This window comes from Rhinatrema bivittatum, chromosome 1 (genome assembly GCF_901001135.1).
Source record: "Rhinatrema bivittatum chromosome 1, aRhiBiv1.1, whole genome shotgun sequence".
NCBI classification, from domain to species: Eukaryota; Metazoa; Chordata; class Amphibia; order Gymnophiona; family Rhinatrematidae; genus Rhinatrema; species Rhinatrema bivittatum.
Genome location: NC_042615.1, coordinates 160,170,134 through 160,186,995, shown reverse-complemented (window position 1 = coordinate 160,186,995; position 16,862 = coordinate 160,170,134). Strand labels below are relative to the sequence as shown.

General features: G+C 43.4%; 1 protein-coding gene across 4 annotated transcripts in view; it reads left to right on the top strand.

The window, feature by feature from the left end:
- The window catches only part of UBE2K (ubiquitin conjugating enzyme E2 K), a 253,971-nt gene that overhangs the window by 155,186 nt on the left and 81,923 nt on the right, over nucleotides 1–16,862 (top strand). For all 4 annotated transcript variants that reach the window (XM_029589206.1, XM_029589191.1, XM_029589215.1 and 1 more), the window contains one exon: nucleotides 11,302–11,401. In XM_029589206.1, the coding sequence (XP_029445066.1) occupies nucleotides 11,302–11,401 (100 nt within the window). The remainder of the gene's footprint in view (nucleotides 1–11,301; nucleotides 11,402–16,862) is intronic.

The following is a 16,862-nucleotide window of genomic DNA, read 5'->3' as shown; positions in this document are numbered from 1 at the left end:
TTCTTAATTTTTAAGGAAGACTCTTTTGAAAACATATCAGCTGATAAAGATTCAGCACTAGATCTATTTACCTTATGATCTTTTGTCAAATTATGTACTAAATGAAACAGAGCTTTGGGGCTATTTTCTAATTCCTTTATTTTTTTACATATTCTTTTTTAGCTTTAAGAGTTTCTAGCTGATATTTAGCTAAAGATGCTCCAAAATGAACTATCTTTAACAACTGGAGTGTTCAAAAATTGAAATATAGAACAATTGTTTATATAGACTAGATCTAAAGTATTTCCCAATAGGTGTGTGGGGCACTGAAGCTTTTGAGAACATCCCAAAGACACTAAAATGTCATTGAATAATTGTATCTGATTATCCTCTAGAATGTGATTAAATGGTAGATTGAAATCACCTAATATTCACATACTACTCAAATTAGTTTGAGCCAACAGCAGTTGCTCAAACAGTAAAGATAGATTAGAATGTAACAATTTAGGAGGACAATAAACAAGACAAATGGAAAAACTTGATGTATAGACCAGAAGTATTTCTTGAGAAGAAATTCCACTAAGATTTTGAGACTTGAGGTTCCAGATTTCTTTAAAAATAATGAGCAACCCCCCCCCCTCCCCCACCACCACCTCTCACGTTAGCACGTGGTTGTGAAATAAATGAATATCCCATGGGACACATCTGATTCAAAGTGACTAGATCAGAATCTAAAAGCCAACTCTCTACTATACAAAGAAAATCAGGTTTTTCCATTTCTAACAGATTGTATAATAATTGAAAATTTTTTCTCAGACTGAGCATTGATTAACATAATTTTCACATCAGAAGGCCCAGATTTAACTGCAGATACAGTGATTGGAATATTTACTAAGCTTGAATATCTGCGAGAAGAAATTTTCCAAATAGAAGAAAGATCACCATAAATACCTCTACCTGAAATTACTGGAATTGGATAAACCTCAGAATGAGAAACAACATTATCAGTAGTCTGAGGCACATCTACACTCATTGCGCACGAAGGAGTGCACAAAGGCGCTCCTTTGTCACGCTCTTTCGTGAACACGACAAGTTGCGCAACGCTCCGGCGCGATGCATCTCCAGCGTCCCATGCTGGCTCTTCACCCCCCCCCCCCCCCATTCCGGTGACATCATCGGGGTTGTGGATTTCGGCCCGATAGAGTGGCAGCGGGAAGAGCATCCTTTGTGTTTCTGTCTCTCCTCTCTCAATTACAGGGCTGAAAGGTGGTAAATGGCCCGTTGGTCTGGAGGGAGGAGGCAGAGCTGCGTCTAGTGTAGATGCATGATTTCCTCCGGCATCCCACACTGACTCTTCACCCCCACCCGTTCCGGTGACATCATCGGAGGGCGTAGCTTTCAGCCCGATAGAGTGGCAACGGGACCGAAAACAGTGGGAAGAGCGTCCTTTGTGTTTCTGTCTCTCCTCTCTCAATTACAGGGCTGAAAGGTGGTAATTGGCCCCTTGGTCAGAAGAGAGGAGGCAGAGCTGCGTCTAGGGTAGATGCACGATTTCCTCTGGCATCCCACGCTGGCTCTTCTCAAGTTCAGTGCAGAGAGGAAATCTTAGGGATGGGAAGAGGACCAGAGATGGGGAAAAGTGAGGGGGGGGGGGGTGAGATTAGGAATCTGGGGTGGGAGAAAAGGAGGGAGAGGGAAGGAAGACCTGGGAAGGAGGAGGGAGGGACTGGATAAGAAAACAGAAAGCTATTATCTGCTAAGTGAGATTAAGTACAGTTGGAATGCAGTAAATATTCAGCCAGCCTGTTACCTCCCAGATTTTTGCTATCCTAGGCACAGGCCTGGTGTGCCTATTGACAAATCCAGGCCTGAATTGAGATGTACAACCATGCATAATCTTCCTTCATAGGAAGCCAAGGAAGGGCTTTCCACAACGTGTGTGGCCATGAAGAATTGAGAGAGCTGGTATATAATATGTTGAATTCTGACAGACCATGGCTTTACATTGACCTTGATGAAGCCATCTAATGAGGAATTTATTTATAAAATGTATATCCCATCTATCTAAAATACTAGTGTAATCCAATTCTCACAAAACTAGAATAGAGAATTGGAGCTTGCATTATTTTTATGTGATGCATGTATTTTCAAAATGGTTAAAGCATCCCGGCCAGTGATTCATACCTGCTAAGAAAGGGATATTTCATCTGTAGATATCTGACATGGCAGAGGATCTTGTAGTAGAAGGGAATACTATGTTCCAGAATGGCACAGGAGAGAATATTGCATTGCAAGGAGTTTGTCACTTTTAAATCTACAACAGAAGCTAATATTGTCAATCTCCTGGTTCTCTTCTCTTCAGAACCGGGGTGAGGGGCGTGGCTGCCCTGGGTGTCAAGCCTAACCAGATGTCATCAGCAAGCCTTCTTTTTCTTATGGGCATAAGCACACAAGGATTTGCCATGACGACTCTACCGGCCAGTGCCCAAAATCTCAGGCTGGAGAGATCAGCCCTCTGGTTCCTATTCCATCCCATCCTCTCCCAAGCAGCATGCAAGGAACCCGGATGGGGATGGATGTTAACCTGGAGTAGACAGAGCACAGTGCAAAGCAAAGAAGAACCCTCCCTAATTCAGCCTCTTCTCCTCTCGTGTTCCTCCTCCTCTTCCTATCTGCAGAGAACAGAAAGATTGGGGGAGGGGGGGGGAATGGAGAGAATAGAACAAAGAATTATTCAGATTTTATCCTCATATCTATATTTCTAATTTGTGATTCCTTATTCTAATTTGATGAGGGTCTGTGTTCTATATGTGTAACAGAAGTGAGTGAAGTATTCTGCTAGTATGTAGGTTCTGTGTAGGGATCTATAGTAGTCCAACTTGTTCTGTTTTACCACTAGAAAGGTATATTGGTGTTTTAGGCCTAGGTGGAATATTTGCAGTGTTGCCCTTTCATGCAGGATTGTTGGCTGTTTGAGTTCTGGGAGTTAATGCTGTGTTGATATAGCAGGATTGCTATATAGTTGGAATGACTTTTTTTCCGGGTTTTGTATTACTTCACACAGTCCCTGGTAATGGGGGGACTTTGTGTCACTGTAACTGAAGTGACGATATAATTTGAATGTTTTTTCTCTGAGTAGTAAAGAGAAAAAATTCCAGTTCATTCGAGCCAGCCATTTTAGAGATTGCCTTCAACCAATATAATATGAATATCTTAATAGATAAATTTAGGTATTTCTTGGTATCTTTATTTTGCAGTCTATTTCTAGGTATCACAGAACACATTCATCAGATTGTGACATGATTTCTGAAACATATATTTTGCAAAACAAAATTTAATATTTAAAAGAATGAAGTCCAATTATGTGATTTTGCAGGATTGTTGTGGGAAGGATTTTGGTGGGGACATAATGATTGTTGATTTTAATTATAAACACTTGGGAGCCTATGAGCCTTAAAATTAATTGAGGAGGGTGCACAAGGTAGAAGGACCTAGGGAAGTGGTTCCCGAATTTGTTCTGGGGGACCTCCAGCCACTCATGTTTTCAGGAAACTGCAATGGATAAGCTTATGTAGGAGAAAGCTGCCTCACAGCTTAATGGATTGCAAGCTGAGAAAATTTAGAAGAAGGGAGAGGGGAGGGGGCTGCCACTTGGCAAGGGTAAAGAGTGAAGCCAAAGATTGGACTGATGTTGTACAGTAGTTTGGGAGGGGGCAAAAAAAAAAAAAAGAGAGAGGGCTGCTGCTGGGCAGAGTGGAGAGGAGGAAGGAGGTGAGTGAAGGCGAAAGGGGGGATACAAGACAAGTAGTGGGGCGGGGAGAAAAAAGAAAACCTGGGCAAGTGGTGGAGGGAATGCAGGGCAAGGAGTTGGGGGAGAAAGAGGGGAGACTCAGGGCACAGAGTGGATTTGGGCGAGGGGGATACAGGGGAAGGAGGGGAGGAGAAGAGAGGATTGCTGTGCATGGAGTAGGGGAAGAAAAAGGGGGTTGCTGAATAGGAAAGGGGGGAGAGAGGTGCTTTGGTGAAACTTCCACCACTATAAGGACAGTTTTACTTTGCTGCTACAGGAGAAAGCATTGTATCAGAGTAGAGACAGGTACATGAATGGGGAATGACATAATTCTGCATATCTGTCCCGGCACAGAAAATGCTGGTCCCAGCTCTGCCCTAGAGTATATGAGCAAATAATAAATCTCCAAAAGCTGAAAACAAGCTGCTCCTTACTCCTTGTTTTGTGTATACTTAATTTAAAATTTAACTAATCATAAATATGTATCTGCTGCTGATATAGGAGTTAGCCATTTTTCAGATCCAGATGGTAGGTCTGCATGGCAAAGTAAGATAAAAGGAAAATAGTGTACACAGTGCAAAGCAAAACTGCTGTGTGCCAGACAGTACCAAGGTTTCTCCTAGGATAAGCAGGATGGTAATCCTCACATGTGGGTGACATCATCCAATGGAGCCGTGCATGGGAAATATTTGTCAAAGTTTCTAGAAGTTTTAACCAGCAGACTGAGTATGCTCAGCATGCCGCTGTCTGTGCCTCCACGCGAGTTTCCCCTTCAGTCTCTTCTTTTACACGGTGAAGTTGCCTCGCGGTTTGTGGAGCTCCTCTTTTTCTTGTTTGTTTTTTTTTTGTTTTGTTTTGTTTTTTGCTAAAAGTACAATATTTCTTCCCGGTTCCATTGTCTGGTCCCCCTTCGTGGTCGGTGCCTCCTCGGCATGGTAGGTCAAAGCCGCTGGTTTTTTCCTGCTTCTTTTCAGTCAAATCCCAGCACTTCACCTCTTGGTGACCGCCGGTCATTGACCGCACATCAGATAGCTTTTATGGCGGTGTCTGGCTTTCGTCGGTGCCCGTGGACCATGCCCATCATGGATCCTCATGAGGTTTGTATCCTCTGCCTGGGGGCCCAAAGGGCGTCGTGCGTGCCTTGATAAGATGGAGAAACTTTTCAGCTCCATTAAGTCTGCTCCATCCACACCCGTGACAGTCATCAATGTCTAGAGGAGCCCCTCAATATGCTTCCCCTCGCTACTCCTCTCTCCATCTCTTCGAAGGATCATGGGGAAGGTGACTGATCCTCCATGATCTCACCGGTGTCCCAGATGTCTGAATCCTCTGCCTCCTCAGCGTTGGGGAAAGACCAGGCCGAGCACCATGGGAGATCCTGCAAGCATCGCCACTGGTCACCGTCTGCTCGCGGTGGCTGCACCGCCACCGAAGCAACCTCTGCCATCTGAGGTCCCATCCTCCTCCGTCCCCGGGAGTCATAGGCATTCGCCACCGATATTGGTGCCGGGCACCGTGCCACCTTGGAGGACCGAGGAAGAGCCGGTGACACCTTGTCCCCCTGCATCAGTCCTGGCCTCCTCAGACTTTCAGGAGGAGTTGGACTGCAGGGTGCAGACCTCTGTGCTCAGAGCTCTTCAGAGCATCGAGCTGCCAGTGCCACCGGTCCCCATGCCGGTGCCGGAGCCCCCACTGTCTGTACTAGCATCTCTGCTTGAGCGTCTGGACGTCCTCTTAGGTGCCCTACTGATGCAACCGGTACCTGAGGGACCTTTGGTTCCCCGGTGACCACCATGCCCCCCTCTGGAGCGATCCCTAACATCTGGTCCTCCGAGGAGGAAGACGCAGCCAGTGCCACATTCCCGAGGCCTCGGTTCCCCGAGCCTTTGCCAGTACCCTCTGGCCTCCCGCGGCCCTCAGCCCCCGGTCCCCTCAATGCCGGGGGAAGCATCTGTTCCAGTGGTGCCCTCGAGGCCTTCGAAGCCATCTGAGCCTAGGGCTGATATCCCCCACAGGCCTCGCCCGCGTTGCACTGGCCCTAGTGAGGAGGAAGGGCCTTATGACTCCTGGGGGGATGATTCCATGGGGTCTTCCTCCAAATACTTGGATGTTGCTCTATCCAAGTCTTCCCCGCCTGAGGAACAGCATCGGACCCCTCTGAAAGCTGTCTTTAGCAGGCTTTGTCAGGGCCATGGCCGAGGCTATTCCCTTTCAACACAAAATGTTGGAGATACTCCAATTTGTCAACGCTCCTAAGGAGATTGTGGCAGTGCCCATCCACAACATCTGTAAAGACCCCCTCCTTTGGATGTGGGAGGACACAATCTCCATCTCCCCCATCAATAGGAAAGTGGATGCCACCTATTTGGTGCAGCAAGCCGTGGGCTTCGAGAAGCAGCACCTCCCCCACCAGTCAGTGGTTCACGGAGTCCGCCCTTAAAAAAAAAAAAAAAAAAAAAAGCCAGGCGCTCCCTTACCCACGTCTCGGCTCCTCCGGGGCACAAGCATAAGGAGCTCAATGCTTTGGGCCGCAAAGTATTCCAGGGCACTGTGTTCATAGCCCGTATTGCTGCCTACCAGTTGTACATGACTCAGTACAACCGAAACCTATGGAAGCAGGTCCAGGATCTTGCTGAGACTCTGCAGCAGCAGCTGCAGGAGATGCTTTTGGCTATTATCCTGCAAGGTTTTGGAGGCTGGCAAGCACAAAGTGCAGTCCACCTATGATGTCTTTGAAACTGTTGTTCGTGTGGCCACAGTGAGCATTGGTGCCCGTAGGATGGCTTGGATCAGGGCCTCTGACCTCCATCCAGAGGTGCAAGAAAAGCTAGCTGACTTCCCCTGCACAGGTGACAGCCTCTTTAGGCATAAGGTCCAGGTTGCAGTGGGCCAGTTGAAGAACCACCATGACACCATTCAGCAATTCTCCACTAGCACTCCGACACCCCTTCTGCTAGAAAATCTTCCAGACCCAGTTCCAGGAAGCCCTTTTACAGACAGAGGAAATATTAACCTCCAGCCTCCAGAGCTCACATGCTGCGAACTAGCTCTAGGGGCCGCCCTTGTCAGCAGCGAGCACCCAGGCCTCAGCTAGCACCCCAGCTATGGGGTTTTGACAGGTGAGGGAACATGAGTCAGCCAAGTATATCCCTGACACCAGATCCCCCGGTAGGGGGCAGGCTTCTCAGCTTCACCCATCGCTGGGAGGAAATCACCTCAGACCGATGGGTCCTCGCTAGAGTCAGGGGTGCCGATTCAACTTCAAATGGCTACCAGAGACCTTTTCCCCCATGTCAGTCATGGGGATCCTCCGCCCAGCAGGCTATACTTCAGACAGAACTCTCCACCCTTCTTGTGGCGGCGGTAGAGCCCGTCCTTCACCCTTAGCAAGGCCGAGGGTTCTATTCAAGGTATTTCCTTATTCCAAAGAGAAGCAGGGGCTTATGCTCCATCCTCAACCTCAGGGTGTTGAACAAGTTTCTCTTAAAAGAAAAGTTCAAGATGGTCTTTCTGGGTACGCTGATTCCTTTCCTCAGAAGAGGAGACTGGCTCTGCTCCCTTGATCTCAAGGAGGCTTATGCTCACATAGTGATCTTCCCAGGCCACGGGAAATACCTCCGTTTCGTGGTGGAGAAGGCTCACTATCAGTACAAGATGTTGCCTTTCAGGCTGGCTTCAGCCCCTCGTGTCTTCACCAAATGTCTGGCAGTAGGGGCGGCGTAACTGACGTCATGCAGTACATGTCTTCCCGTACGTAGACGACTGGTTGATCAAGAGCGACTCCCACCCGGGGGCCCTGAGTGCTCTGGCTCGAACAGTGTAGATGCTGCAATCCTTGGTTTGTGATCAACTACCCCAAGTCTCAACTCTACCCGTCTTCCAGCTTCCTTAAATCCCATCTCATTCTCTCCACTCCTTCTGGCGTGTCCACCAGTCCAAGTACAGATCCCTAAGGCATTCCACTGTTTACCTTTTTCCACTGTGAAAACTTATCATTTAATCTTACTCTCTGTTTCCTGTCTTTTAACCAGCTTGCAATCCACAAAAGGACATTGCCTCCTATCCATGACTTTTTAGTTTTCTTAGAAGCCTTTCATGCAGGGCTTTGTCAAACACTTTGTGAAAATCCAAATACACCACATCAACCAGTTCACCTTTTTCCACATGTTTATTCACCCCTTCAAAAAAATGTAGGAGATTTGTGAGGCAAATTTCCCTTGAGAAAATTCATTTATTTATTTATTTAGATTTTTATATTCCCCTTTGCACTTTTTTCAGCACTTCAAAGTGGATTACATTCAGGTATTATAGGTATTTCCTTATCCCCAGAGTGCTTACAATCTAAGTTTGTACATAGAAACATAGAAGTGGATTACATTCAGGTATTATAGGTATTTCCTTATCCCCAGAGTGCTTACAATCTAAGTTTGTACATAGAAACATAGAAATGTTGGCTATGTACCATCAAATCATATCTATCTAAATGTTTTGTGATTTTATTCTTTATAACAGTTTCTATGATTTTTCCTGGCACTGAAATCAGGCTCACCGGTCTATAGTTTCCCGGATCACCCCTGGATACATTTTTAAATATAGGGGTTACATTGGCCATCTTCCAATCTTCAGGTACATCGGATGATTTTAATGATAGGTTACAAATTAATTGAAATAAATGACATTTCAGACCTTTTAGTTCTTTCAGAGCCCTGGGATGTATACCATCCGGTCCAGGTGATTTACTACTCTTAAGTTTGTCAGCCAGGCCTACTACATCTTCCAGGTTCACCGCAATTTGGTTCAGTTGATCTGAATCATCACCCATCTTCTCCGTAACTGGTATCTCTCCAACATCCTTTTCAGTAAACACTGAAGCAAAGAAATTGTTTAATCTTTCTGCAATGGCTTTATTTACTCTAAGTGCCCCTTTAACCCCTTGATCATACAAAGGTCCAACCAACTCCATCGCAGGCTTTCTGCTTCGGATGTATTTTAAAAAGTGTTTGAGTTTTTGCCTCTGCAGTCTTCTTTTCAAATTCTCTTAGCCTGTCTTATCATTGTCTTACATTTAACTTGCCAATGCTTATGCTTTATCCTATTTTCTTCTGTGACTTCTTCAAAGTCACAATTCATTATTTCTCTGCATTTTGTAAAATAAAATTAAAAACTGAAAAATGCTGCTTGCATAAATATTAAACCCTTTCAGACTAATACTGGATAGAACCACCTTTTGCTGCAATAATATCTTTAAGTCTGTTGGGGTAAGTTTCTACCAGCTTTTGCACACTGTTTGGGAGTGATTTTTGCCCATTGTTCCTGGAAGATTTGCTCCAGGTTATTCAGGTTGGTTGGATGACACTTATGGACTGCAATTTTCAATTAGTGCCACAGATTCTCAATTGGATTAAGATCTGGAATTAAATTTGGACATTGTAGAACATTGACTTTTTTGTTGTTCAATCACTTCTGTGTTGCTTTGGCCTTGTCTTGCTGAAAGGTGACATTCTCCCAAGTTTTAGTTTTTTTTAGCAGACCAAAGTAAGTATCTAACAGAATCTCCTTTTATGTTGCACCATCCATCTGTCCTTCAATTTTAACAAGATGCCCAGTCTCTGCTGAGGAAAAACATCCCCACATGATGCTGCCACTCCCCATACTTTACTATTGGGATTGTTTTTGCTGAGTAATGGGCAGTATTAGGTTTGTACCACACATAGGTCCAGATTTTCTAACCTACGCGCAGGCATAGATTTGTGCTCGCAACCCGGTGCGCACAATTCTACGCCCGATTTTATAACATGCATGCGCAGCCGCACGCATGTTATAAAATCCAGAGTCGGCGCACGCAAGGGGGTGCACACTTGTGCACGCCCAGCCCTAGGGGAGCCCCGATGGCTTTCCCCGTTCCCTCTGAGGCCTTGACCGAAATTGGAGTGGCCTCGGAGGGAACTTTCCTTTCGCCCCCCCCCACACTTTCCCCTCCCTTCCCCTATTTAACCTGCCCCCCAGCCCTACCTAAATCCCCCCCCCACCTTTATTTAAGTTGCGCTTGCTTCTGGGCAAGCGTAGGTTGCACTTGGCCGGCGCACGATTCCCCAGTCTAGCAGGCCTTCGGAGGCCTCTGGCCATGCCCCGGACCGCCCACGCCCCGCCCCTTTTTGCAAGCCCCTGGACATATGCGTGTACCGGGGCTTGCGCGCGTTGCCGAGCCTATGCAAAATAGGCTCGGCGCGCACAGGAGCGGGTTTTCGGGGTTACGCCGTAATATACGTGCGTAACCTTTTGAAAATCCGCCCCATAGTGTGTTGAATTTTGGCCAAAAGCCCTATTTTTGTCTCATCTGTCCACAAAACCTTATCCCACATTTTAGCTGGGTCACTCTGATGCTTTCAGTCAAACTCCAGACATGATATGATGGTTTTTCTTCAGTAATGGCTTCTTTCTAGCTACCCTCCCATGCAGACCAGATGTATGCGGAGCTCTTATGGTTGACTGGTGCATACCTCCATTCCGTCTCAGCCATTGAATTCTATCTGCTTCAAAGTGATTGTTGGCCTCTCTGTAACTTCCCTCACAAGTCTCTTTGCTCTGGTGCTGAGTTTTGAGGAACAGCCTTGATAGGGAGTGTCTGGGTGGATTGATGCAGATTCCATGTCCTCACAGTTGATCCAAAAGTGCTCACTGGGGTATTCAAGAACTTGGATATTATTTTGGAGCCTTTTCCTATTTGTGCATGTCTATAACTTTATCATTAATCTCCTTAGAATGCTCTTTGTTCTTCATTTTTACAGCTTTCCTTCAGGTTCACACTCTGACCAATGGTACTAGAATTAAGGGGTCTTTTATTCAGAAAACCTAACCTTTTTTAATGAGTCACAGGTAGAGGCCAATTGTTAGGACAGTATCTTTCATCTGTATAAACCTGGAGTTTTCACAGCACAGGGCCTGAATATTTATGCAAGCAGCATTTTTCAGTGTTTAATTTTATTTTACAAAATTGCAGAGAAATAATGAATTGTGACTTTGAAAATTTACTTTAAGAGCATACTGGTGTGCAATAAACTTACTGTCTGTATTAATCTGTGTAAGTGTCATTCGTAATCCACACAAATTTGCTGATTGTTTTAGGGGATCAAATACATTTGCAAGCCACTATGTATATATACACCAGTGAACCAGCAGTATTGGGGTGACTAATCTCTAACAGGAAATGTAATTACTGCTGGGCACAGATGTTATTGCCCTGGGAAAAGTTTATTGTAAGGCCATGAAGAGGGTATAGTTATCATTGTTTTAGTGTATAGAGTTATCATTGTTTTATAAATGAGTACATTTTGTTTAAATAGAAAATAATTCAGTGTTTAGCTTTTTACACAAAAATTCAGGTTTCCTTGGAAAGATGGGTATTCCATGGCCTCTTTACTTGGGATTCATGTTCCCACATTCTGACCATGCCCCCTTAGGTTTATATTACTAGGTAGTACTAGATAGATGAAACTGGGAAATTTCAGTGGAGTCTTTTCCCATTTCTTTAGGGCAGCTGCTATGACTCTACGGACGGTGTTGTTATCATTGCAAGCTTTATTGGCAGCGGCAGAGCCTGATGATCCACAGGATGCAGTAGTGGCAAATCAGGTAAGAAGACATTCTCAGCAAATGCATGTGTTTATTTGTCCTGGGAGCTTGTCAGGGTTTATTATGACAAAAACAAGAGAAAATCAATGGAAAAATGTGACCATTTTTCTGGGTAAATCAGAGTTTATTTTGGTGGAAAAAGCCAAGATAGTAAAACAATATTAAGCAGATTCTTTTACCCACTGACTCAGCAGTATCCCTCTCACTACCCCCATCCTCTGCCTAGCATGTCCCTCTCTATCCCTGTTTCCAACGAGAATCTCTCTCTTCCCCCATCACGACAGTGTTCATCCTTACCAGTGGTGTCTTCAGGCTCCTCTTCCCTGGTTCAGCAGCATGATTATGTGGTTCCTGCACTCTGAGCACTGCATGTCTGCTTTTCTGCAGGGCCAGGGAGCCTGCCAGGCAAGGATTCTGGTGGGAGGATACATTTTGAACACCACATTGGCAGATCCAACAGAAGGCAGTTGTTGCTGCTTTGGGGAAGAGGGGATCTTGAAATTCTACATTGATGCATTGGAGGTCAAGCACTTTCAATGGAGGAGGTGGGACTTGAAATGTAGCGCAAACACTTTGGCTGGTAGTGGCGAGATGTCTTCAAACACTATATCTGCACCTCTGGATGTACTCTTAAATCAGCCTAAAATTAGAGTGAAAATTGATTTAAACCAATTTTTATCTTTGGGAAAAATCTGGGAATTTATGGGTGAAAATTGATTTAAACTGAAAAAGAAGGACCCTACAGATGAAGCATTCTTTCTTTTAGAGAATAATACTTCACTCACACTTAAGCTTCTGAAGCTCCTTGCTCGTGAAGCTTGAACACATGAAACTTGTGTGTGCTTGATTTAGAAAAACAGAAAGCTGGGTAATTTCTTCTTGTCTTTTCCTTTCCCCCACCCCTAAGCACATTCTTTGATTTTTTTTTTTTTTTTTAGACTCTTATCCCAATTAAGAGAGCAAGAGACATTTACACATCAAAGTTAATCAGAGATTTAGTTAAAACAAGGGAGTGAGCCATCCCTTATTAAAAGATAAATTATTACAAGTCATTACCAAATTAACTTAAAATACACTAAATAAATTTAAAGGGCTTTAAGCATTCCTACTCCCTTAGCAACCTTACAGGCTGATGCAGTAATCTGGACATTAAGAAACTGCGCTGGTTTTCAGCGCTGTTTTTAACACCCAGATTATTTTTTTTTAAACTCCTGATGCAGTAAGCTAATAAAATGCAAATACATTGGGAGTTCATAAAAAAAAAAAAGGGCACTTTTACAGTAAAATGTGCGTTTGGCACAGGTCGAACATACATTTTAACTTGGGGAGGGAAGCATCTCTGGTAGGCCATAAGTGATGGCAGCCGCCGCCACATAGTCAGACAAATACTGATTTATCTGGCTGTCTGGCAGCTGTTGCCATCTGCAAGATAGCTGGATAAGTCAGTACCTGTCTGGGTAAGTTGCAGCAGCCCCTACTTAGCTGGATAAGTACTTATTTACCCAGATGAGTCACTACTTATCTGCAAACATTTTTAAACTTTTTCAAAACATTTTCATCCCCACTTTTTTTTTTTTTAAGGTTTTAAGTACCAGCACTAAATAAAGGTGTGCTGGCCAGAAGCAGTCTCTCTGCATCAAGAGTGTACTGCTTAATGCCCCCATTTACATGGTATTTCCATGTGAGGGTGCTAAGCAGTACTCTCATTTAGAAACATATTTTCTGTGCACAGAACTCCTTGCTGCATCAATGGTAAGTTTTGCCTACTGAAAATATTCATTGAAGATCAGGCAGAAAAGTGTGTTCGGCTGAGCACACCTTTTTGCATCGGCCCGTAAACTAACTAAGAACTCAACAATATTAAGATATAGAAAGCAGTCCAGCAGTGAGATGGGGGCCTTCCAGTTTTTTGCATCTAGTGCCACATGTATGACTCTCTACTAGCTGGTGAGCGATTGTATGTGTGCGCTCAATGAAAGAGCTCCTGGCTTTCAAAGAACAAGTCTGATCTCTGGAGGCTAAAGTGGCAGATTTGGAGGAGCTGAGGCAGACAGGGAAGAATATTAAGGAGACCTTAAGGAACTTAGTAGCCAAGTCCCAACTCTAGTCTGGCAACCTCTGTGCTGCCTTGGAGGAGCTTATCTGGAAAGGAGAGCATCACCTTGGTGTAGCTGGAAGTGATCCTGTAACAAGGACTTGCTTTCTAGGTGATGCCATATTCTCTCGCACTGAGGAAGTCTCCACAAGGGCTTGTGCCCGGGAGGGAAGGATTAGGACAGCTGTCTTAGCTGGTGGTTCGATCATTAGGCATGTAGATAGCTGGGTGTGAAAGTGGTGGACCTCATCTGTCACCTAGATAAGATCTTAGACAATGCTGGGGAGGAGTCGGCTGTTGTGGTCCATTTAGTACCAAAGACATAGGAAGGTTGGAAGGGAGGTTCTGGATGCTAAATTTAGGTTTTTAGATAGAAAGTTGAAATTAAGAATCTCTAGTAGCTTTCTCTGAAATGTTTCTTGATCCTTGTGGAGGACCCCAAAGGCAAGCAGAGCTCTTCATAAATTCCATGCTGCTTATCCTATGGATTTCCCCAAGTCCGTCTTAATAATGGTTTATGGACTTTTTTTTCCAGGAACTTGTCCAAACCTTTTTTTAAACCCAGCTATACAGATTTTAGCACATCCTCTGGCAACAAATTCCAGAATTTAATTATACGTTGCGTAAAAAACTATTTTCTCCTATTTGTCACCTAGTAACATCATTACATGTTGCCTAGCCTTTGTACTTTTTGAAAGCATAAACAACCGATTCGTGTTTACCCATTCCGATCCACTCATTTTATAGACCTCTAACATATTTCCCCTTAGTTGTCTCTTTTCCAAGCTGAAGAGCACAGCCTCTTTAGCCTTTCCTCATAGGGAAATTGTTCCATCCCCTTATTGTTTTGGTTGCCCTTCTGTACCTTTCCTAATGTCGCTAAATGTTTTTTGAGATGCGGTGACCAGGAATGCATACAATATTCAAGGTGCGGTTGCACGATGGAACGACACAAAGGCATTATGATATTCTGTTTTATTCTTCATCCCTTTCTTAATAATTCCTAGCATTTTCTTTGCTTTCTTGGTCACCACTGCACACTGGATGGAGGATTTCAACATATCCTCCATGATGGCTAGATCTTTTTCCTGGGTGGTGACTGCCAATGTATGGAACCTTGCAACATGAAACTACAATTTGGTTTCCTTTTCCCTATGTGCATCAATATGCACTTGTCCACGTTAAATGTAGTCGTCCATTTGGATGCCCAGCCACACAGTCTCGCAAGGTCCTCTTGGAATTTCTCACAGTCATGTTTTGATTTAATAACTTTGAATAATTTTGTATCAGCAGATTTAATCATCTCACTCATTATTCCCATCTCTATGTCATTTATAAGTATGTTAAATAGCAGCGGCCCCAGCATAGATCCCTGGGGCACTCTACTAGTCATTTTTCATTCATTTAGCCTTACTTTGTTTCTATCTTTTAACAAGTTCTCAATCCACAATAGAACATTGCCTCCTATCCCATGACTTTTTAATTTCCTCAAGAGTCTCTCATGAGGGACTTGTCAGGTGCTTTCTGAAAGTCCAGGTAAGCTATATAAGTTTGGCTCACATTTATCCACATGTTTATTCATGCTTTCAAAAAAAATGTAGCAGATTAATGAGGCAAGATTCTCCTTGGCTAAATCCATGTTGGGCTAGTCCTATTAAACTATGACTATATATGTTCAGCAATTTGTTTCTTTATAGTAGTTTTTTGGATCATCTCTGGAATACTTAAAAAAAAAAAAAAAGAAAACTGGCATTACATTGGTCACCCTCTAGTCTGCAGGTACCATAGCAGATTTTAATGATAGATAACAGATTAATAGGTCTGCAATTTCATTTTTTAGTTCTTTCAGTACTCTGGTATGTATGCTATCTGGTTCAGTTGATTTGCTATTCTTTAGTTTTATCAATTTGCTCTATTACATCTTCCAGATTCATTGAGATTTGTTTCATTTTCTCTGAATCATCACCTTTAAATATCACTTCTGGCATGTGTATCTGCCTTGCGTACTCCTTAGTAACAACTGAAGCAAAGAAATCAATTAATCTCCCTGCAATGGCCTTGTCCTCTGTTAGCACACCTTTTACCCTTCAATTATCTAATGGTCCAACTGATTCCGTTGCAGGCTTTTTGCTTTGAATGTACCTGAAAACGTTTGAATTTTTGCTTCTTCAGCAAGTTTATTTTCAAATTCTGTCTTTGCCTTCCTTATCCATGCTTTGCATCTAACTTGCCAGTGCTTATGCTGTTTCCGGTTTTATTCATTTGGATCGCTTTCCCATTTTTTGAAAGATGTTCTTTTTGCTATAATAGCCTCTCTCACCTCATCTTTAAACATGCCGGCAGTCTTTTGGCCTTTCTTCCACCTTTTTCAGTACGTGGAATACATCTGTTCTGAGCTTCCAAGATGGTATTCTTGAACAGCAGCATCCATGCCTGATATAAAGTCATAACCTTTGCAGTTGCTCCTTTCAGTGTTTTCCTAACCATTTTTCTCATTTTCTCATTATTTCCCTTTTGAAAATTAAATTGTATTGCAGTATATTTCCTTAATGTCCTCCCTACAGTTATCAAGCCATATTTGATCATGTTATGATCACTATTGCCAAGTGGCCCAACATTATGCACCAAATCATGTATTCCATTAAGGATTAGATCTAAAATAGCTCCCCCTCTTGTTGGTTCTTGTACCAGCTATTCTATAAAGCAGTCATTTATTTTATCTGGAAAAGTTACTTCCTTGGCATGTTCTGATGTGGCATTTACCCAGTCAATGTCAGGGTAATTGAAATCACTCATTATTACTGTGTTGCTAATTTTGTTAGCTTCCCTAATTTCTGTTAGCATTTCATTGTCTGTCTATTCATCCTGCTCAGGTGAATGATAGAACACCCCCACTATTTTATTCCCCTTCCCATAGGGAATTTCAATCCATAGATTGCACACTACATTTTAGTTCATGCAGAATTGTTATCCTGTTGATTGTATGCCACCTTTAACATATAGTGTCATACCTATCCCAGTTTGAACCATCCTATCATTGTGATATAATTTGTATCCTGATATCAGTCTCCCATTGGTTATCCTCCTTCCACCAAGTCTCTGAGATGGCAATTATAATCTACCTCTTCATTCAGCACTATATATTCTAATTCCCCCATCTTATTTTTCAGAATATATACTGCTGAATGAAGAAGTAGATATAATTGGCATCTCAGAGACTTGGTGGAAGGAGGATAACTAATAGGACACTGCGATACCAGGATGCAAACTATCGCCAGAGGATATATACTGTATCTGGATTTCCAGAAAGCATTTGACAAAGTCCCTCATGAGAGACTTCTTAGGAAATTAAAAAGTCATGGGATA